General features: G+C 36.0%; 1 protein-coding gene across 1 annotated transcript in view; it reads left to right on the top strand.

Annotated features, from left to right (window-relative positions):
• The first annotated feature begins 756 nt into the window (after positions 1–756).
• The window catches only part of fam91a1 (family with sequence similarity 91 member A1), a 52,265-nt gene continuing 28,890 nt past the window's right edge, over positions 757–24,131 (top strand). The window contains exons 1-10 of the mRNA XM_066690465.1: positions 757–1,009; positions 1,575–1,659; positions 2,544–2,695; positions 3,470–3,527; positions 4,133–4,200; positions 12,796–12,909; positions 13,527–13,617; positions 15,513–15,575; positions 16,603–16,709; positions 16,807–16,845. Coding sequence (XP_066546562.1) covers positions 938–1,009; positions 1,575–1,659; positions 2,544–2,695; positions 3,470–3,527; positions 4,133–4,200; positions 12,796–12,909; positions 13,527–13,617; positions 15,513–15,575; positions 16,603–16,709; positions 16,807–16,845 — 849 coding nt within the window. The 5' untranslated portion in view covers positions 757–937. The remainder of the gene's footprint in view (positions 1,010–1,574; positions 1,660–2,543; positions 2,696–3,469; positions 3,528–4,132; positions 4,201–12,795; positions 12,910–13,526; positions 13,618–15,512; positions 15,576–16,602; positions 16,710–16,806; positions 16,846–24,131) is intronic.

Below are 24,131 nucleotides of genomic sequence, written 5' to 3'. Positions count from 1 at the left end.
CCAACACCTTACTGAGACACTTTATGTTGGTTTTTCCTTTAATTTGTCACCTGTCGGTAGAGTTCCAATTAAAATAAATGTCCAGGTTAGACATCCGAGTTTGGTGATGCAGATATTTTTAGTTTATCAAATATTTTAGTAATTTACTTATTTTACTGTACATTTGAAAACCCCAAACCTTCCTTTTGTATCTTATTGAATATGTCATACCATACATTTAATGGTATTTCATTAGTGAGAATTCCATCACAATTTAGGATTTACACTTGAAAAAACGTTCTTAGCTTATATTAGTTTTTTCAAACATTTTATTTGTAGCTTTAAACCTTCTTTCGCAAAACTTTCGCATGTATAGGTAAATAGCTCCCCCTGCTGCAAATAATCGAAGATAATTTAAGTACCCATTATGATTACATAGCAAGGCAAATATAATCAGAAGAACAAACGTGATTCTGACATTAAGAGCACAATGAAATTAATTTAAATTCTGAAAGGCTTTAACTCAATTTTAATTTAGCTTTTTACAATAAACATAAACATTGGAAGCTTTTTTTTATTAACACATTCAGATTTAACTCAAGCACTCACATCTAGTTTGAAAATAGTTTATATATATATATTTTATTATTATTATTTAAAGGGGAAGGGCTAGACATCAGTTATTCATATATTGTATATTTTGTTAAAAATGTAACCTTTTATTAATCATTCCACGAAATCAGATACAGCTAAAACGGAAGTGACGATTACAGCAGTGACGGCCGTTTCCTTGTAAATATAACAAGGAAGTGGGATTTAAAGAAAAAAAGAAGAAAAACAGGGACGGATTAGACAACTAACTTTGATATATTATTTTTGTAAAATTAAGGGGGGTATAGTAATCTGAGACTCACCCAAAAACCCTCGACGATTTACTAGCCTTGTGTTTACTGAGAAAATGAATACAGACGTGGAATTTCACATCAGGCAGAACTACCCATGGAATAAACTGCCAGCTAATGTCAAACAGGTACTGTACACCATCCCGCCACAGAAATGTGAAAAGCTTTTGGGAGTTTTACCTGGTTAGATAGATAGTGCAGATAGTGTTAATTATGAGATGCTTGTTCTTGTTGAATAAATTGTCCATGTAATGACTGTTTTTGTTTTTAAATTCAAAAGATAAAACAATAAGCTCTTTCACTGTGGCCCATCTTCTCTTTATCGTTGAATTGCAATAAATGAATATGTGTTTTTATCATAACAAAATAAACCATCCATATTCCCCCTTCACATTTGGTATTGTTAAAAGGTAAAAGAACAACAAACAAACTAGGAAATGGTGCCCAGAGACTCTTTTCAATACGACATGTTTTAAACTTCGATACCATTCATGTTATTTTATCACTGATTACTGACTCACTGTTCTCTCTATCTCTCTCTCATATTTACAAACATTTGAAAATGACAGTGACTATACCTTGCTTTTCCATACATTTTAATCATTCTTATTTGTAAAGTAGGTTACATTAAAAATACATTCTAATTTAAATACTAATACTAACATCGCAATGTTCCTCATTTGTTTTCGGCAGAGTCTTGGCAACTCACAACGAGAGTATGAAAAACATGTTCTTCTTTACAGTATTCGCAATCAGTTACGTTTCCGATGTAACTTAGGTAAGTACGTGAGGCTTTGAATGGATGAGTCCAGCTATTAAAAAATGTTAGGTTGTATGCCTGAACATATTTTATTCTTATTCTCATATTTCTACCTGTGTGTTATCTGCCAGAAATTGTTCTATCCACAATGGTATGCTATTGACTTTTTCTTTCATAAACGTACTTCATAGAAGAGTATATTTTCTGTAAAACATTGTTGATTTATAATCGTGTTTTAAAAACAAAACACAATATGCTCTACACCGAAGGTATTATTATTCTTTGCTAGTAATCTGCAATTAGTCATATCACTACAGCAAAGGCTGTAATTGTCAGATAGGTCTATAAACGCTGATACAGGTCAGCAATTCTGATGATAAATCAGTAATTATTTTATACAGTTTGTTTTCTGTTCTTTGTTAATGTATATATTTTTACATACTTCATTTGATTAAATTAGGACTTTATATCAGGATTTGTCTGATTATGCATCCAGTTGGATTTTTGTGATCAATTATAATAATTACAGCAGTGACAAATATATAAAAAAAACTGAACTGAAATCCATTCCCTTTTCAGTTTATTAAAATATAGCACACATTACAGTATTTGTGGCTTTCTGATTTATTTGGTTACTTGTGAACATGGTAACATTATAAGATTTGGAGATGTTTGTGGATTTAACTTCTCATGTTACGTTATTGCTATTATTAATAATAAATTAGTATTCTTATTTGCAATTTCAAAAAGCATTTTTATAAAATCTCAGTGTTTTTTTCCTACAAGTTTTACTGTAGTAAGACATGATTATTATTAAAGCTGCCTTATAACATTTACAGTTGTGGCTGTTGTTAACTTAAATTAAGTTAAGTTTGAAAGTACTGTCCCCCTCCCCTGTGTAGTGAGGCATGTGAAAAAAGATGAACGCAAGTACTACGAAGAACTCCTGAAGTACAGCCGTGAACATCTCATGTTATACCCGTACCATTTGTCTGACATCATGGTCAAGGGTCTGAGGATCACCCCATTCTCCTACTATATTGGAATAATGGAGGTATGTCTGAAGGCAGAGTTGGATTTTTTTTACATTATTTATACACAGCAGAGGTATGAGTGTTTGGGCACAGTATTGGTTGCAATCACTTAATTTTTCTTGTTAAGTAAGCTGTGCAAACCATATCCACAAAAATATTTGACTCTCTGCAACTTACTTTTAAGAGCTAACATTAAAGAAAAGAAACTGTTTCACTTAAATTTTTAAGTTTTTAACTGTCAGCGGAATTATAACTTAATGAGAAAAAATGATAAAACTTGGTATTAAAGGCAGTACATTCCCTACTTTGAACAATGATCACAAAAATTTATTTAAAAAAATATAGCCTATAACCTTTCCAACTTTCACCTTGAGTATGGTGTATTTTTACAGATAAGAATACCATTGTACAGCACTACAGTTATATATAATCACATGATTACCAAGACAGACTTTGGACCCCAGTACAGAATTTTTACATTTCCAAATAGATTTTCTCATTCACTTTCTCAAGAATAGCATAGGTGAACATATGTCAAGCTTATACATTTACATTGTTTATAAGACCTATAACTTTTATATAGAAAACTGCAATACAATGCATATTATCTCACCTTATACAATGTTTTTGATTTTAGTTTTTAGTATTTTTGTATGTGTGTTTTCATTAAATGTTTAGGACCATGTTAAGTCATTTTTGCGTACAATTGTGCCAAATTTAACCTATTTAAGTTTTTTTTTTTCTCATGACTTAAACAAAAACAAAACTGTAATAATCTATTGTTTTTCTTTTAGGATATTATGAACAGTGAAAAGAGTTATGATTCTTTACCAAACTTCACAGCTGCTGACTGTAAGTGCTTCATAAATTTAATCTATCTATAGGTGAAGTTATAAAGCTTTCTAGTGTATCCACACGTAAAATAATGTAAGCAGACTTGTCAGTTTCCATACAGCACCTTTTCAGCTTTAATTTGAAATATTCAGTTTAGATATCATTCCCCACTTATAAAGCAGGTAGTGATTCTTCACTAATCTCCAAGTCTGGCCAGTTTTAGGATGGCTCTATGATATTTTCGGAAGTTGAAAATGCTTAAGTGTGGCTTAGAGTTGTCCTACAATTGACCAACTCCAGAGGTGTTATGTCTGAGCATGGCCAACAGTGTCAGGTTCACAATGTCCTAGACATATGAATTGAACCATGTATTATCTAATTTAGTACATACTTCATGGAACGTACACCAGAATGCTGATGACTGGTATTAGATAAAACATTTTTTTGTTAATTATAGATTTAAATGAGTAAATCTGTAAAATTATTTAAAATCCTCTTCCATATACATATTTTAAATTGCATCTGTTAGTGTACACTCTAACCTCTTCTTACATTGTCACTGTTAAATGATGGATCACTTGAGCTCTATATAAACTTTAGGTACCTAATGGCTTATTTTTTAGGTCTAAGGCTGCTTGGAATTGGGAGAAACCAGTATATTGATCTTATGAACCAGTGCAGGTCTTCTAAAGTAAGACATTTATTTTTTCACACTGCTTTAAATATATACAGTTAATTCAATGTGGTTAGAAATGGTTTATTTACTGTACATCTCTATGCACAGTCTGAACATGAATCAGCAGCATTAGTGCAAAGGGGCAGTGCCTCATGCCACCCCTGCCTCCTCCCTCTGCACATCCCTGAGTGTAACCATAGACATGACACAACTGATCAATTGTGTGAAAGAGACATACCTCATGCTCCTTAGTTTAGCCAGTTTACTGGGGCTGTTGATTTTGTTTAATGCATTCACCAATTTAAATGTGAGTCGCTTTGCCTTCACTGCTTTGTAAACAAACTTCAGCTTCTTCATCTAACCAGGACTAGCAGAATTATTGTTAATAGCAATAATTTAATCAATGTATCTTATTCATGAAGAGTCACAAGCATCAATAATTTACAACTTTTTGACACCAGAAGAGATCTACAGTGAGGGAAAAAAGTATTTGATCCCCTGCTGATTTTGTACATTTGCCCACTGACAAAGAAATGATCAGTCTATAATTTTAATGGTAGGTGTATTTTAACAGTGAGAGACAGAATAACAACAAAAAAATCCAGAAAAACGCATTTTAAAAAGTTGTAAATTGATTTGCATGTTAATGAGGGAAATAAGTATTTGACCCCTTCGACTTAGTACTTGGTGGCAAAACCCTTGTTGGCAATCACAGAGGTCAGACGTTTCTTGTAGTTGGCCACCAGGTTTGCACACATCTCAGGAGGGATTTTGTCCCATTCCTCTTTGCAGATCCTCTCCAAGTCATTAAGGTTTTGAGGCTGACGTTTGGCAACTCGAACCTTCAGCTCCCTCCACACATTTTTCTATGGGATTAAGGTCTGGAGACTGGCTAGGCCACTCCAGGACCTTAATGTGCTTCTTCTTTGTTGCCTTGGCTGTGTGTTTTGGGTCATTGTCATGCTGGAATACCCATCCACGACCCATTTTCAATGCCCTGGCTGAGGGAAGGAGGTTCTCACCCAAGATTTAACGGTACATGGCCATCGTCCCTTTGATGCGGTGCAGTTGTCCTGTCCCCTTAACAGAAAAACACCCCCAAAGCATAATGTTTCCACCTCCATGTTTGACGGTGGGGATGGTGTTCTTGGGGTCATTCCTCCTCCTCCAAACACGGCGAGTTGAGTTGATGCCAAAGAGCTCGATTTTGGTCTCATCTGACCACAACACTTTCACCCAGTTCTCCTCTGAATCATTCAGATGTCCTTTGGCAAACTTCAGATGGGCCTGTACATGTGCTTTCTTGAGCAGGGGGACCTTGCGGGCACTGCAGGATTTCAGTCCTTCACGGCATAGTGTGTTACCAATTGTTTTCTTGGTGACTATGGTCCCTGCTGCCTTGAGATCATTAACAAGATCCTCCCGTGTAGTTCTGGGCTGATTCTTTACCGTTCTCATGATCATTGAAACTCCACGAGGTGAGATCTTGCATGGAGCCCCAGACCGAGGGAGACTGACAGTTATTTGTTGTTTGCGAATAATCGCACCAACTGTTGTCACCTTCTCACCAAGCTGCTTGGCGATGGTCTTGTAGCCCATTCCAGACTTGTGTAGGTCTACAATCTTGTCCCTGACATCCTTGGACAGCTCTTTGGTCTTGGCCATGGTGGAGAGTTTAGAATCTGATTGATTGATTGCTTCTGTGGACAGGTGTCTTTTATACAGGCAACGAGCTGAGATTAGGAGCACTCCCTTTAAGAGAGTGCTCCTAATCTCAGCTTGTTACCTGTATAAAAGACACCTGGGAGCCAGAAATCTTGCTGATTGATAGGGGATCAAATACTTATTTCCCTCATTAAAATGCAAGTCAATTTATACCTTTTTTGAAATGTGTTTTTCTGGATTTTTTTGGTGTTATTCTGTCTCTCACTGTTAAAATACACCTACCATTAAAATAATAGACTGATCATTTCTTTGTCAGTGGGCAAACGTACAAAATTAGCAGGGGATCAAATACTTTTTTCCCTCACTGTATATCACATTGCCTGATTGGTCCACATTACAGTGTAACTGTATATGTATATTGGTGCTTATGACACAAAGTATTTGCAGTTTTCCACAAGATGGAAAAGTCCAAAAGTCCAAAATGGATATGTATATGTATATATGTATATATATGTATATACACATGCAACAAAGTCAGTCGGGATCAATTCCACCTCATTTTTTACGTTGGATTTGTGTGAATCTTAAATTGCCAATGTGGGATTGCCTAAATGCTGGAATTTGGTCAAAAATCTGAGAACACTCGTGTCTGGAACAAATACATTATTCCAGGTGGCTATGAAAAAGTAGACTGATACAAAATATTCCACACAATGTACTCCTGAACCATTTGCTGTCACCAGCCCTGCCATTATTCACCCCCTTGGTCCTTTTCACTCCCCAGTCTACCATTTTCACTATGTTTCACTACATTATCTTAGCAATATGTTAACACTTAGTTCGCATTAAAGAGTCAAAGCATAAAAGGCGCATAAAGACAGTAATTTGCATGAATGGAACGGAACCAAAATAATCATTGAATATTCAAATAATTGATTGATTCAATTTTCCCAGCTCTAGTATGAACAGTGGCTCTCAAACATATTCTCCCCTTGAGACTTTTCCACATTTCATTTTGTTACATGAACATGAAATCCGAATGGATTTAATCAGGAGTTTTTGGCACTGATCAACACAGAAAATGTCCATTATGTTAAAGAGAAACATATAATTTGCAAATTGTTCTAAATTAATTACAGATACAAAATAGAAAATAATTGAATGCATAAGTAATCACCCCCTTCAGTCAATATTTGGTAGAGGCTGCTTTGACAGCAATTACAGCCAAGAGTCTATGTGGATAAGTCTCTACCAGCTTTGTACATCTGGACACAGCAATTATTGACCATTCTTCTTTGCAAAATTGCTCAAGCCCCATCAAGTTGGATGGGAACCTTTTGGTGAACAGCAATTTCCAACTCTTTCCACATATTCTCAATTGGATTGAGGTACGGGCTTTGACTGGGTCACTCCAGGATATTGACCTTTTTGTTTTTAAGCCACTCCAGTGTGGTTTTGGCTGTATGTTTGGGGTCATTGTCCTACTGGAAGATGAATCTTCTCCCAAGTCCCAGGTCTCTTGCAGACTTCAGCAGGTTTTATTCCAGGATTTCTCTGTACTTTGCTGCATCCATTTTGCTCCCTATCTTTACAAGGTAAAGAGTAGCATCCCCATAACATGATGCCGCCACCACCACCACCAACATGCTTCAGAGTAGGGATGGTGTTCTCAGGATGATGTGCAGTGTTAGGCTTGTGCCAAACATAGTGCATAGCATTGAGGCCAAAAAGCTCTATTTTGGTCTCATCAGACCATAGAATCTTCCTCCACTTGGTATCAGAGTCTCCCACATGTCTTATGTAGTTTTTGTTAGAAATTGTACTAACCAACTGTGGGACCTTCCAGAGACGGGTGTATTTAACCTGAAATCATGTGACACACCTTAATTGCACAGAGGTGGACTCCATTCAACTAATTACATGACTTCTAAAGACAATTGGTTTCACCACAGTTCAGTCAGGTGTGTCATAGCAAAGGGGGTGATTACTTATTTTTTTTATTATTTACTTATTTCTTAGCAGACGCACTTATGCATTCAATTATGTTTTGTATTTGTAATTGATTTAGAACAATTTGCAGTTTTATAATTTTCACTTTGATGTTTTCTGTATTGATCAGTGGCAAAAACTCCTGATTTAAATCCATTCTGATTTCATGTTGTAACACAATGAAATGTGGAAAAGTCCAAGGGGGGTGGATATGTGTGGATAGATAGATAGCTAGATAGGTGTGTGTATATATATGTGTATATATATATATATATATATATATATATATATATATATATATATATATATTCTATATACAGCTCAGGAAAAAATTAAGAGACCACTGCAAAATTATCAGTTTGTCTGGTTTTACTATTTATAGGTATGTGTTTGGGTAAAATGAACATTTTTGTTTAATTCTATAAACTACTGACAATATTTCTCCCAAATTCCAAATAAAAATATCGTCATTTAGAGAATTTATTTGCAGAAAATGACAACTGGTCAAAATTACAAAAAAGATGCAGTCTTGTCAGACCTTGAATAATGTAGAGAAAGTAAGTTCATATTCATTTTTAAACCACACAATACTAATCAGAAATCGGTATTTGGTGGAATAACCCTTATTTTCAATCACAGCTTTCATGCGTCTTGGCATGCTCTCCACCAGTCTTTCACATTGATGTTGGGTGACTTTATGCCACTCCTGGTGCAAAAATTCAACCAGCTCGTCTTTGTTTTATGGCTTGTGAAGAGTCGCAGAAATCCAGAGAGAGATGCACCTCCAATCAAAAGGTTTTAATTACGAACAGCTGCAAGCAAGAGGTTCAAGAGGCAATCTCGAGAACAGTCTTAAGGCCACGATACACTATGAAATTTCCATGAAATCCGAATGCGGCTCAGGATTTCCTCGAAATTTCAATGTGAAATCGCAAGAAATCCGATTTCAAGCAATAGAGCAGAGTCCTATTTTCATGAAATTGCATGAAATCGCCCTGGACAAGTATCCAATCAGAGAGCAAGAAGGAGTCGCATGACAACATCTACGACGTCACTGGGAAGCTTGAACAGCAGATAGGAAGTTGGACAGGAGAGCCAGGGAAGCACCAGTTTAAACAGTTTACAGCTAGTGTCTCGTACACGTAAAATTGTGGTAAATTGGCAAAAGCCATTCATTAAAATTAAATAAACATTTTCCTTTCAGTCTCGTATTTCTTACCTCCCATTTCATTTTCGTCAAATCGTAGTCGTGTGTCTTACATGGGGTTTTAGTGTTTTGTTGTTACTGTGTTAAATATTTGCCCAGTAATTACATTAAAAGTTATACATTTATATTTATAAATATTATTTTGTATACTGGTAAGTTAGCCTTGATTAGTCTTTGCTCACGTCTTTTCAAGTTGTCAAAAGCAAAATATTCGAAGTCTCCGTTAATATAGAGATTTGTGCTAGTTTTATTTGATCGTTTGCCTATCATTATTATACTATAATGTTGGCTCTTGTAGGTAGTTTGAAATGTTGGCGCTTCTAGTGTTAACCGTATAATCACCAGTCATTATAATGGACATTTTTATTTGTTTAAATCTGCTCGATTAATTATCTAGAAATATACTGTGATGACTTCCAGATTTATGCATACCCCTGATTCAATGTAACAAAAATAGTTTTAGCAAAGTGTACAATATTGTTTTTTGTTTGTTTTCGTTTTGTATAAATACATGCACACATGAAACGATGTAAGACTATCAGTGTTAGATATCGCAAGAATATTAATGTACAAGTTTTGAACAAATATGCAAATATGTTGGACTAGTATTGCTTTCATTCATTTCTGCAGCAAATACTTAGTGTACACTTGGATAGACTTCAATGAAGCCGTCTTCTATTTGGCCACAATGTACATCATGGCTGAAGCTGCCATAACTAAATATGCCTATACAGATAGTACTTACACTCTCGATCTTTCTTGTTTTCTCTTTCAAAACTCCAAACTTAGTAGTCACGTAGTCCCGCTCCCAAACGCCATTTATATAGCATGTGATTACGTCACTATTTAATCTGATTTCACCTGATGAAATTGTGTGATTTCACGCATACGGATTTCATGAAATCCAACGAAATCTAACACATTTGCATTTCATGAAATCAGATTTCATGGAAATTTCATAGTGTATCTTGACCTTACAGAAGTTACAAACTACAGACACTTATATGCAGACCAGACAGGAGAGAGAGATAACAGGGCTTGTCTGTCCCGTGATGAGTGTAAGACCTTGTGTCCACCAAAGCATTTTTTGCAGCTGAAAATGCCAGACGCTTTTCTGAAAATGCCAGGCTGGGAGTGCTTGAGAGTGCTTTGGAGCCGGTCTATGTGGTTTCATGAGATTTTCAGGAGAGACGCAGATTACCGGGAGGCCATCACCTCGGAGGAACGTCTCCATTTGTCTGAGGTAGCATATGTGCAAAGGTGGAAGAAGTATTCAGATCTTGTACTTATGTTTAAGTATTTGGACTTTTTTCCGATGAGTCTAGCTGACTGCTACTTACCTGGTAGACCCATTGCGAACAAAATGTTCCTCCAAGCATTCGTTTTCATGTTAATCCTGTGGTAGTCTGGGGATGTCATCTGGTACAGACATGAATACTTGGAGACCAGCAATATTAACTTCTCCATTATTGTTCAGTTGTTGTACAAGTAGGATGTGACGGTTGGTCGGTGAACATTTGAACATTTTTCAACTCTCGGCGACCAGAAAAATGTACACTCAGCACCTCGTTGTGCTGCTGGCTTTTTAAATATGCGGCGCCCCCATTGCAAACAATTGGAAAAAATACGCTGGCCTCAGAAAAAAACGCTTTGGTGGACACACGGCCTAAGTTCAGTTTCTGTCTGACAACTGCTCAGGAAGACCCATATATGGTCAAATTAGTGAGAATTAAGGCATACGTAATGTTTAAAATAAGGGGGGATGTATCAAGCCCAAATTGCTGCTGAAAACTGTCTCTTATCACACTCTGTTCTTCTAGGTATCAGGGTTGAACTGTAGCACAGTACCGTAGCACAGTGAGACAGTGACCTTGTTTATACAGACACAGAAATGCAGAAATGAAGTTCTTCAGCTTGTGACCATCCATCTTCCTCTTGATCACATTCCAGCAGTTTTCAGTGGGGTTCAGGTTTGGAGATTGGGCTGACCATGACAGGGTCTTGATCTGGTGGTCCTCCATCCACACCTTGATTGACCTGGCTGTATGTCATGGAGCATTGTCCTGCTGGAAAAAACAATCCTTAGAGCAGAGCAGAAGGAAGCAAGTTTTCTTACAGGACAACCTTGTACGTGGCTTGATTCATGCGTCCTTCACAAAGACAAATCTGCCCGATTCCAGCCTTGCTGAAACCCTCAGATCATCACCGATCCTCCACCAAATTTCACAGTGGGTGTGAGACACTGTGGCTTGTAGGCCTCTCCAGGTCTCCGTCTAACCATTAGATGACCAGGTGTTGGGCAAAGCTGAAAATTTGACTCATCAGAGAAGATGACCTTACTCCAGTCCTCTATGGTCCAATCCTTATGGTCTTTTGTAAACCTCAGCCTGGCTCTTCTTTGCTTCTTATTGATGAAGGGCTTCTTTCTAGCTTTGCACGACTTCAGCCCTGCCCCTAGGAGCCTGTTTCGAACCGACCCCAGCTGCCGTTTGCCGTTCTTTTTGTAGGTCGCTTGATGTTGTCCTACGGTTGTTGAGTGACATTCAAATGAGTTGCCGTTTTCTCCCTCTGCCGGTCTGTAGCTTTGTTGTCCCCAATGTCTGCTGCTTGACCTTGTTCTTATGAATCGATGAGTCTTTGAAATTTTAAGGATGAAAGCATGCCTACGCTCACTGTATCCTTCTGCCAGTAAAGCCAGAATTGAACCCTTCTTTTCCTCACTCAAAACTTTCCTTTTCAACTCTTTTGGCATGGTCAATTACTTTTGAGGTACTACTAGCACAGTTTTTGCCATCCAGCTGGTCCTATTGCAAGAGGATAGTGATGACCACAGCAGTGTTTTTTATACTTTTCCTCATTAAATAAGATTTTGTTCAGGTGATTACCTAATCAGAACCTCATTCAGTAGAATGAGGTGTGCCTGTGTTGGAATTCAACAGACACTGAAATAGAATGGCCATACATGTAGAGATGCTGATTTAAGAAGAATTTGCAGTGGTCTCTTAATTTTTTCCAGAGCTGTATATATATATATATATATAATATGTATGTACAGGGAGACCCTCACCATTCATGGGGGATACCTTTTTGAGATTCACACAAATGGAGAAATCCATGAATACTGTACTCAACTGTAATTATATGTATTTGTTCCTGGCACAAAACAAAAGTATAAAAGGATGCAATAAAAAAGTGATGAATGTTCATGTAATAATGCAGTAATAATAATGGTAATGCAACATTATTCATGGAATAATAGTAATGCAATAATAATTCAACAGTGTAATATGTAAAATAACACGATTGTTGTTACTAGTGGCGCTTCAATTTCCCATCATGTTTAAGCTGACAAGGCTTTTAAAGAGGTGGCCAATTGTGTCAAAAGCTGCACTTAAATCTAGTAACATAATACCAGTAATGGTAAAGTTTTAAATGGGGGGGGGGGTCCAAAAACTTTGAATGAAGGAAGCAAAATCAATCATGTCCCATAGACTAAATATACTGAAAAAATTAAGAATAAAGTAATCACAGAAGATTGTATGTATTACAGGAAGTGAAAAACAGTTCACAAGTAAGATATACCATGATAGTAGCACCCATGTTCCACTAAATTAGATGACTTATTAACTTTCTTCTTTTAGTTTGCATGCATTAAAGTGAAATGGCATACTGGCACATTTTAAATGTAAATGATCATTTAAAAGTATACTAAGAATGGGTTGTTATTAACCATAGATTTTTCTTGTCAGAAATTCTTCAGGAGGAAAACTGCACGAGACCTACTACCAGTGAAGCCAGTTGAGATTTCAGTGGAGCCCTGGTGGGTGGCACAGACTGGCTACATTACTGAGGATGACATCAGGGTGAGTGTAGCCATGACAGCTATGGTCAAAGCTCTGTTAATCTCTTCTTTATTTCAAGTTTCATTTAGGGTTCCTGTGTTTTTAGTTAAGGTAAAAGTAAATATTGTTGCTTTTTATAGTTGGTCCGCTGTAGCTTATACCAGGGGTTCCCAATCCTGGTCCTGGAGAACCCCCTACCCTGCTGGTTTTTGTTCCAGCTAAGCTCTTAATTACTTAATTGAAGTAACAATCTGCTTAGATTTGACTTTGTAAATTGTGTAATAAAAGAGTTGGTTCTTTAATAAGTTATTTATACAATTCTATACATAACTTAAACCCCCAACTGTTTAAAATAATTAAAATGCTCTGATTTAGGAAATTTTTTGTTCAATTAAGTAATTGAGAGCTCGGTTTGACCAAAAATCAGCAGGGTAGGGGGTCCTCCAGGACCAGGGTTGGGAACACTGGCTTAAACATTACGGGAATTATGGGATATGTAGCCATTTATATACAGGAAGGTCTTCTGTGGCCATCTTCAGTAGAGTTTTTAATGTTTATATAAATATGTTGGTGGCATGTTATGACATAATGCAATGTGTTTTGAGAATATTTGAACATTTTGTTCATGCTTTCCTCAGATCTGTTCCTTGGCTGAGAAGAGTGCTATTGATAAAATGATAGATACGGGTCCCCAGCTGGCTGGATCAATCGAATACAATGTGGTTCTGAGTGAGTGTCATACAAAAACAAACATTTGAAAAGTTTTTCTTTAATCATTTTTTATAGCTGAAAGGCCATACTGACCAGTTCAAATTATGTGAAGCATAAACAATAAATACAAAGGAAAATGTTTCTCTGCAAATTAATGTTTATTGTTAATTTTATGGTTTAAGGGCCAATTTAAATCCTTATTTAAATATACTGTAAACAAGCCTATACAAAATTACACAAACTACCTATCCCAGGATCCCAGCTGGTTTCACAATCCATTTTTTTATAATAATTAAAAAAATAAACTGCATTCAGTAGTTCTTTTAAAAGAGGCAGCTGCTAAATTGTCCTCTGGACAGTACAGACTGAAAACGTAATGGATATTTTAAATTACTACTGACACATACTGCTTATAATTAGGACTGCACTTCTAACGTAATTACCCAAGAAGGTCAACTATAAGCCAGGGCTGTGGCAGTGTCAGATTTTTAGTATCGATATACCATGGAAGAATTCACCGCAGTGATCAGTATTACCGTGGGGTGGTGGTGTTGGTGCCATCTCTAATCTCTAATCTCTAAACTCTAAACAAAAGAACAAAACAAGTGGCTGAACAGGATGAGAATCTGATTGGATGACTTGATCTTTTATTATTTTTATATTATTTTACAGTTTTTATTTAAAAAAAAAGAATTGCCAAGCATTTAAGTTACAGCTTTATTGTTCATTATACATTTACATAATATTTGTTAAAATAGTGGATGTAATGATTTAATAAAGCTTTGACAATGCTAAAGAGTAGATTTTGAATGCTATATCTATGGTGCTGACAATTCACAGCTTCATTGTGTGATAAGTTGACGTTCACCTATGCTAACAAGGGGGCAGTAGTTTTCATTCAGCTTAACATGTCCCTCTTGATCTCTGCATCATCTCTTTTGTCTCACAGCCACAGCTTGCCTCCCGCAGCAACTTTTCAGAGCTGTGCTGGGCTGTGGTGATTCTGCACAGATTTCTATGCGTGGGGTTTAGTGACATCATGCAAAAACACACAGAGAATGTGGATCTCTGAATGTCTGTGCAGAACTGCGTTTCACGAACACGACCACTTCACTCTTGCTGTGCAGCTCATATGACATGAGTCTGCGCTGTTTACATGGCAATAGCCCTACATCACCACTGTCAGTGTTCTTCTTAAAGAGACGGATGCCTGTTAACCAGATCAAATTGTCATTCGCATAATAAAAAAGTATTTTTTTTTTCAAAATGCTGGTATCGTTTTCAAAACTCTAGTACCGCTGTACTTTTTCAGTACCAGTATACCATGTAACACTAGTACATATTCCAACTCTGCAATCCAAACTGATTTAGGCAGTTCCAAGCTCAGAGATACTATAAGAATAAGATGGTAAATGACAGAATATTTATATACCATTAAATACGTTGATATGTATTTCTATTCCCTGTCTTTAAAATAAAAACTATCTAACATGATAGACCCAACAATTTCCTTATTTTACAAAATAATGAATTGGAAGGCTGTTCTGAAATTCAAAGCCAGGACTGAAACAGGGGCTGAGAAATATTTTCAGTTGGCTCATTCCAGTTTAGGAATTATTTCAATGAAAAATGTTGATGGAAAAAAAAAACATAAAGACACATAAAACCATAATTTTTGGAACCGCTCTAGTTTCCCTTTAAGGTGCAGTATTCTTTTCATATGTCTCAAAGAGCGGTATTAGGTATGTTTAACATGTTTATCCATTAACATACACAATTAAATACTGTAAAGTGTAGGTTCTAAGATGATGTCACAGAGAGGCATGTTGAATTGGGTGGTATTAGTGCACAGTAAAACAGCTGAACATAAAAAAAAAAAAAAAAAATTACAGCAACTTTTTCTATTTTTTAAGGCTTGTATAATAAAGGCTTCATTTACCTTGATGTCCCCATATCTGATGACAGCTGTATTTCAGGTAAGAGGTGTTTTTTTTAAAATGAGAAATGTTTGCTGTAGTATTAATGTATGCAGTGATAAATCCAAATAATTACCTTTCTATGACATGGAACAATGTTTTTTAATCCCTTTAATATATACATTTGAATTTATTTATATATTAATATTGCATTTGATGTGTTGAGTTAAAATCAAGTCTATATGTAATTTATATTTAATCAAATTTGACCACCTTATTAAATTAACTTAATCCATATAATACAACTTTTATGATATACATTCCTTTAATTTGAGTTTCATGGAATGGTTTCTTTAGAGTTAGAGCAGAAATATGCTTTTATAATTATATATAGTTTTCATCGCTTAACCTGTTATATTAAATTATGTTAAATATATTGTTTATTTTCACAAAGCAAGATTTAATTAATTTGTGGAAGGGTAGCGATCATTTGAAATGTGTACTTAAAAAAATCTAACTTGAAAAATAATCTGCAAGGTTGTGAGTGAGGTAAGACTTTCTGGTTTACAGGTATCTGTATGGTAATCAGAAAAGTCCAGAAAATCTTTAAAAATTAACATTTTACATTTTATGCACGTTCAATTGTCCCATCACTCTATTTTTTTACTAAAGCTCCATCGGTTTGTAGTCATTAAAAGTTTTTTTCACCACCCAGAACCGTCGCTATTATTTTACATGATTATTTTATTCGGGGGACTGCCGTGTAGGCTACAGCAGCATGCAAACTACAAACCGATGGATCTTTCATAAAAATAGGGTGATGGGGCAAACAAACATGCATAAAATGTGCATTTTTAATTATTTTTGTGACTTTTCTGATTTCCCCCATTGACTTCCAGCAAAGCAAATAACACCCTCGTGACATCACTGCGTATTTTTCGATCTCTGATTTGTGGTACATAGAATCAGCTGGACATGAAAAACTCACTCCACAGACTGTTTCTACTTATACAATAACCTTAGAAATTATGGATTTTTGGTGGCGTTCCCCTTTTAAATTAAAGTAATTCATTTATTTACTTTGTAGTACCACCATTGGAAGGATTTGTGATGAATCGGGTTCAAGGCGATTATTTTGAAACTCTTCTGTACAAAATCTTTGTCTCTATCGATGAGCATACTAATGTTTCTGAGGTATGTGCCTAGTTATTTTTCAATATATCTACAAATTATCTATCTGTGTATTGGTCTGTCTATTTTAATGTTTTTTATATCTTTTAATTTTTTTCAGCTAGCTAATGTTCTGGAAATAGACTTGGGACTTGTGAAGGTATGTACTGCAACCTTTGTTGTACTGTATCACAATATACCAGGCATTAAACTGAAAAAATCAAGAGTTCTAGAGTACATACTAAAACTCAGACTCCTGATTCAGACTCCTGAGAACATAAGAAAGTTTACAAACGAGAGGAGGCCATTCGACCCATCATGCTCTTTGGTGTTCATTAATAGCTAACTGATCCAAGGATCCTATCCAGTCTATTCTCTGTGTGAAGAAGTATGTATGTATGTATGTATGTATGTGTAAATATATATATATATATATATATATATATATATACACACACACCGATCAGCCATAACATAATGACCACTGACAGGTGAAGTGAATAACACTGATAATCTCGTTTCTGTCAGTGGGTGGGATATACTAGCAAGTGAAGATTTTGTCCTCAAAGTTGATGTGTTAGAAGCAGGAAAAATGAGTCATGGACGGCCAAGACTCATTGATGCACGTGGGGAGCGAAGGCTGGCCCGTGTGGTCCGATCCAACAGACGAGCTACTGTAGCTCAAATTGCTGAAAAAGTGAATGCTGGTTCTGATAGAAAGGTGTCAGAACACACAGTGCATCGCAGTTTGTTGCGTATGGGGCTGCGTAGCCGCAGACCAGTCAGGGTGTCCATGCTGACCCCTGTCCACTGCCGAAAGCGCCTACAATGGGCACATGAGCATCAGAACTGGACCAAGGAGAAATGGAAGAAGGTGGCCTGGTCTGATGAATCATGAGTTCAAGGTGTTGACTTGGCAAAATCACAATGCAAACTTACCCAGAACACTAACAGATGTTGATATAAATGTATTGTTAGACCCCATTCGCACTTATTAGGCTGGCCATGGGCTGCCTCAAATTTAGTCCGACTTTTTTTTAGAGACCCCTGTTCACATTTGCGGTTTAAGAGGCCTAAGTGCGTTCACATATGCGGTCGAAAAGGAGGCCTAAATGAAATGCATGCCGGGAATTAAACACATCTGCTCAAACAAACCAGTTATGCATGACATTAGGTCTGCTTACAGGTGTATGCTATTTATTTATAATCACAACTTATTAATATTGAGATGTATATATTGGTTCTGTATTTTCCTTAAAAGTAATCTCAACCCTTTGCAGCCGAAGCTTTCTAATATAATTAAAAGTGTGCTGGTTCAATCTGGACTCGAATTAACCATTTGAATAAGGAAATATATTATCTTCGTTTCTGGAAGTCTAAAAGTGCTGTTATACAATTCACCAGAAAGGGAAGCACATTTAGTAGGACATCTGCATTAAATCACAATAAATCATATGCATTAGTTATCAATAGAAAATTGAGATTTATAACCTGAAAATGTGTATTACATATACACACACTGCGTTTGTTGTCATTTTTAAAGTCTGATCTTTGCATTTTTATTTTCCTTTTAACTTGGTCAGGCGAGTGATTGATACACATCAAAAGAAGCCTGTCTCCTCATAGACAGCAGCGCTCGTACACTTCCTTCGTTTTCTTTTTTAACTTTATCTTCCATCCACATTGTAAACAATGCTTTAATTTCTGCATTGTCCCAGTTGTTACCTCCAATCCAGGCATTTGTAATTGTACTGCTCAGCTCAATATAATCGCATTTCACATACACTGGATTAAAATATGACAATATAAATAACTCAAATATATATGGAAATGCTTTTATATAAATATATATATAAGCATTTCCAGTAAAAAAATATAATTTTCAATGTAGAATGTAACTCAACTTAACATAAACGTAAATAGCATCTCCTGTGTTAGTCCTAAGTCATACATTTAAGTTTTCACTTTGTGATCTTCAATTTGTTTTAATGTATTTTTCATTCAATAGCCTAATAGTTTAGCAATGTGAGCTGCATCGAAAATGCCTTAACATTAGTGTCCTTGTGGCAATGTTTTCTGGTCATAACTGTGACTGTTATGCCCTCTATGCCCTCTATGCCCTCTATGTGACTGAGGTCTCCTCAGGTCGCTATTATTGAACATGATTATTTTATTCCAGCACCGCCGTGTGGCTCCAGCGCAGTGCAGGCTCTGTGAAGAACACGCATGCGCAGTTCACACTGGGCTGTAGCCGCACTGTGGTGCTGGAATAAAATAATCATGTTCAATAATAGCGACAGTTCTGTGTGGTGAAATACTACTTTTTATGACTACAAACCGATGGTTCTTTTGGAAAAATAGGATGATGGGTCCAATCGAACATGCATAAAATGTTATTTTTTAATGATTTTCGTGACTTTTCTGATTTTCCCCCATTGACTCTCAGGAAAGCAGCTCCAGAGTTAGGACCCCGGTGACGTCATGGTATATTTCTCAATCTCTGATTTCTGGTACATAGAATGAGCTGGACATGGAAAACTCACTGCACAGAATATGTTGCTACTTAAAGAATAACCTGAGAAAATATGGATTTTCGGTGGAGTTCCCCTTTAAGGGATTAGTTTCAGGCTAGATTTGTAGGTGGATTGTATCAGATTACAACATCTATTATTTCCGATATCCGATCCAGTGGTTTTGGCCTGTATCGCACTAATACCGATACGGATTATCGGATCGGCGCATCTCTAATTATAACTCTTTCACAATGACTAATGTTATTACACAGCCCAGATTGTCGGCTATATTATATTCGGTATAGCTTACTGCGTAAACTGCAGGTCCGGCGACTGTAAAATAAAGTGTTTATATTGTATTCATTTTGAGGAGTTTACAGCTGGAATGCAGTATAGGTTTTTAATTAAAATATTTAGTAACATAAGAATGGATAAACGGGATAAATGCACATACGCAAAGATATTAACTCTGCTGTCAGTTTGCTTTTGCTGATACTTGAATTAATTTTGGTTTGGCAAAGCCAAATAAATAAATAAATTGCGACCCAGTCTTTAAATTCGATGGTCGAAATCAAACGCTTGTTTCGTTCGATCTTCATTTTGGATTAAAAAATGTACACCCCTACTCACTAATACTCATGTCTAGCTAGGTAGTTAACTTACTTTAGCTACTACAAATCTTTGATTAATTGGCTGACCAACCGTAACCATTACGATACCCAATTTGATTGGCCTGCTGAGTGTTGTGGGCGGAATGCTTGACATTTGAATGTATTGATCTTTAATTTATTGGTCTATTTGTCTGTCTATCACCCACATGACAGCCTACAAAATGTGTACTCTGTAACAAATGCCTTTATACATACTTAAGTAAAAGTAAAATTAACGAATTTGAAAAATACTCAAGAAAGTACACTAAAAACGATGTTGTAATTCATTACTTTCCACCCCTGCATCTAAGTGCTCTATAAAGGAACTTTCCTTATTTTGGTACTGACCTTACTCCACCGACTTTGCTTTGATTGGCTGTGTGCTGTCTGATGTGCGGTAACCCATGTCAGAGACCTGACTTTTAATTTGTATTTCCATGCACTACAACAATAATGTTTATCCTAGCAACAGCAGCTGTGCCCATATTTGCTAAATAGGGTCCATGAAGTTGAAAATATATAATTTGTAAATTATAAAATGATAATAAATAAATCACTTTGCTTCTTTGCATCATCTTATTATATTAACACATAATCAGTAGATTTTTCAAGTTACATTATTAAATTAATCAGATATGATATCAAACCTTAGTCTTATTAATTTACATACATTTCAGTTGTTTTTTTAATTAGGCAAGCATGAAGCATAGTGAGTGTTTGACCAAAACCAAATGCATGAAATACATGTACAACCAAAGAATATAGAACATGAAATGGGGATATGATCATTGAGAAATGTCAACAAATACTGACAATTATGCTTCACCACTAAAGTATTAAAATGGGGCTAATGTTATAGCATGTCATTCATTCTACAGGGAAATAGCAGCAGCTTATATTGGAATAGTTTGTCTGTATAGTAATTCGAATGTATTTTCCTGGGGCATTCTATCGACTTTCTATTTTAATTGGCATTGTGAATGCAGGTGTTAGTTTCCATAGGGGTAATCACTGTACAAATTTGGCGAACCATGATACAAAATTAAATTAATTGTAAATTATTTATTTTGCCATTGATCATTTCAGGTCTTGCTTGCAGGACTGTCCTCTTGTCATTTTGTAAAAAGGCTCTTCCCTTGACATAACATCTTTATATGACAGGGTATTTTTTATAGTTGTCTGTTTTTGTAGCTGTCATCTCTAAGGAGCTGGTTTCTGTTTTCCACTTGGCTGTGTTTGAGCATTTGAAATGCTTTGGTGAGATATGGATTAATACTTATATGTCTGTCATTATTGCAGAGAGAATTTCTTAACTGGAAGCCATTTATTGCACTTCAGTGCACTTCACTTTATGTGAGGTCAGATGTCCCTGTCTTAGTTCTGCAGTTGGTGACAAAGCCAGAAACTTTAAAAACTGTCAGAGCTTAAAAAGGACCAGAATCAATGCTGATATGACCTAGTTTTCCTTGCTTTCTGTTCTTTACTTGGCTGGGGTTGAAAAAAAATATTGTGTAACTCATCGACTTTTCGTACCTTGACAGTGTTTGGTGAAATACTTTTTGGGTCTGTACATTCTTATCTACACTCCATAAAAACTAAAGGCTGTACTTTAGGATTCAGATGCTAGAATTGAATTTCACTCTTGAAACATGAGCTGTCCAATTTGTTAGGTATGTGTCATTGGAAAGTGGGTCTCAGGGACATCTCTATGTTGCTGCTCTGTTAGAAATGGCATGACTTATGGTTGCTGATTTTTTTAATCACCAGAATCTTCTGAAAACAAACATGTAAAACAATAAATAGACTCAAAATACTACAGACAGGGTTCATACACTAGTCTGGAAGTCTGGAAAAAGTATGGAAAATGCAAAACTGATTTCCAGGGCTTGAAAAATCACGCCTCCATCATGAAAGTCTAGTATTTTACTAGTAGAATGGGAGAATGAAAGAAATATTTTGTATTTTATTTTTATAGTTTTTTTTTTTAATTCAAAAATGATCTCAAAAGCGGGTCAGCTCAAGCAGGAACTGTAAACTTCACACCGAACATGGCGCGCATGCTACTTCCTACAGAAAACTACCATGCACAGAATACATTACTCTGTCGGCTTATTTACATGGGGTGCGACACGAAAGTCTGAGCATTCTTTGGCTAAATGGTCGTATTCTGCACAGATGCATTCTAGGCATGGTAGTTTTCTGTATGAAGTTATAAGCCTGTAGCCAGAGGTATCTATAAAAAAGGGTGAGGTTAAAGAGTTGGAAAACAGACGGTCACTGTAGGAATTAATAAAAGGCTGTTTTGGAATCAAAAAAGTATTAGATTATTGTCATGCCTTGAAAGGTCTTAAACATGAACGATTTGAAAGTCTTAAACGATTTTGATGTTGAAGGTCTTAAAAAGGTCTTCATTATTTTCGTATATAAAAAATAAAAAACACCATACCAGAGATCTCACGTTCTGAAAACTGACATGGCTAGCAAATGTGATTGTAAATGAAAAACAAACAACCACAATTGGAAATATAGGTAAAAACAACACACATAAATGTTCAAAACTTTGATTCTGACTAAAGCGACTACGCTTTTCATCATTGACACCCTATTAACACTAGAACTGCCAATATTTCGGACTAAAATACATACAACCACCGCACTGAATAGGTTCATGTGAGTATACAAAAACTTATACAAAAAGTTGTATAAAACTTAATAGTTTTACATATGAACATCGCCCATAACATTTTCAGGCAGAAACACTGCATTTACATTGATAATTTAAGTGTTTCTTATTTATTTTAAACGAGCGCATATACATAAACAATTACACTGGTGTATAAATCGGTAATCACTTATCTTAGCAGATATATACAAATTAGAAAACATAATAGCATAACATTGAAATATTACATATTATACAACATGAAAGCGCTTTGAAATGGCTCTGTCTATTAAAGCTGTGTATCAATGCAGAAAACGCTCTTACATAGTACAAAATAATTAGCATTCATGATCAAACAGGTGACTGATTAAGCAGATCCAGAGACCTGGGGCAGGATTAAATAATCCTCCCACCACGGGAGGCTTAATGTAACTACTTTTATTTTTGTAACGTGCTAACCCGAATGAGCCCCATTACACGAGTCACTCACAGAAGCATTAGCGGCATATCTGAGAATGGAAATTGCGCGCTAAAATGTCGTGGTATTAAATCTAACCCGATTTGCGCCACAAAACGACCTTCTCGCAGTTCCTTACTTGCACAAAGTGAGAGAATAAAACACAATTTTCACACAGCCGCTACTAAAAAACTTCACAACTGTACTCAGTCGTGCTTTCATGTTTAGTTAGATGCTACTGTCTTCTAATTTTTAATGTAAATACAATGATATACAGTTGTGTAGTTTGCTATTAGCGGCTAGTTAAAGTTGTAGTTAATCCCGCCCAACAATACAGTGGGAGTGGTTACATTTTCGCTGTATTAAATCCATAAAATATCTGCGAGAAAACAATTTGAAAATGCTCTCGCAGCTCTTCTAGTTTTAGACAATTTCGGAGTACTCTAAAGCCTCTTGGGATTAAGGCTTTACAGGTGTACAGTGTGGTTAACAAATTACATGTTGCACCCAACATCCACACAAACAAAATGTTGCCTATTGTTCCTGCACAGAGAGAAAATGTGTTGTTATTGAATGTCATTTTATATTTTGTACAGCAATGTGTCAGTGTTTCGATTTTGTTTTTTTACGTATTTTTTCATGATTTATTTGTTTAATTCACTTGTTCGTTTATTCTGCTGTTGCTTTGTTCGTTGTTCTGAAAACTATTTGATGTCTTAAAAATGGTTTCCTTCTTAACACAACTTTCGTGGGAGTAGTGCCTACTATCGAGTAAATATTAATCCTCACTCGTTCTCAATACCACGTTATGAATATTCAGCCTATATCATATATAAGGGGGGTGTTTCCATGCATGATACATTTGGCAGTAGTTTAGAGTAACAGAAAGGTGGGCTGTGTTCCTTTCAATTTTAAAATTAGCAAATGCACTCACCAGTGAGAGACGGCTTATTCCAACAGAATGGCAAAGGTAATCCCGTCCAGTATCCGTTTGTATTAGGTTAGCATACATATCGTTGTTAAAATATATCAGCCAGCAGAGTTGAGCATTCAGTGTCACTCACATCCAGATACGCCTAGAAATCCGTGTAAGTATTCTTTCTTACAGTGTATCTGTACCCTAGACCCACGGGCAGTAATGCACTCAGATTTAATGTGTATCTA

Source organism: Amia ocellicauda, chromosome 18, assembly GCF_036373705.1.
Source record: "Amia ocellicauda isolate fAmiCal2 chromosome 18, fAmiCal2.hap1, whole genome shotgun sequence".
NCBI lineage: Eukaryota > Metazoa > Chordata > Actinopteri > Amiiformes > Amiidae > Amia > Amia ocellicauda.
Note: the sequence above shows the minus strand (reverse complement) of the source record. Positions and strands in the feature narration are given on the sequence as shown.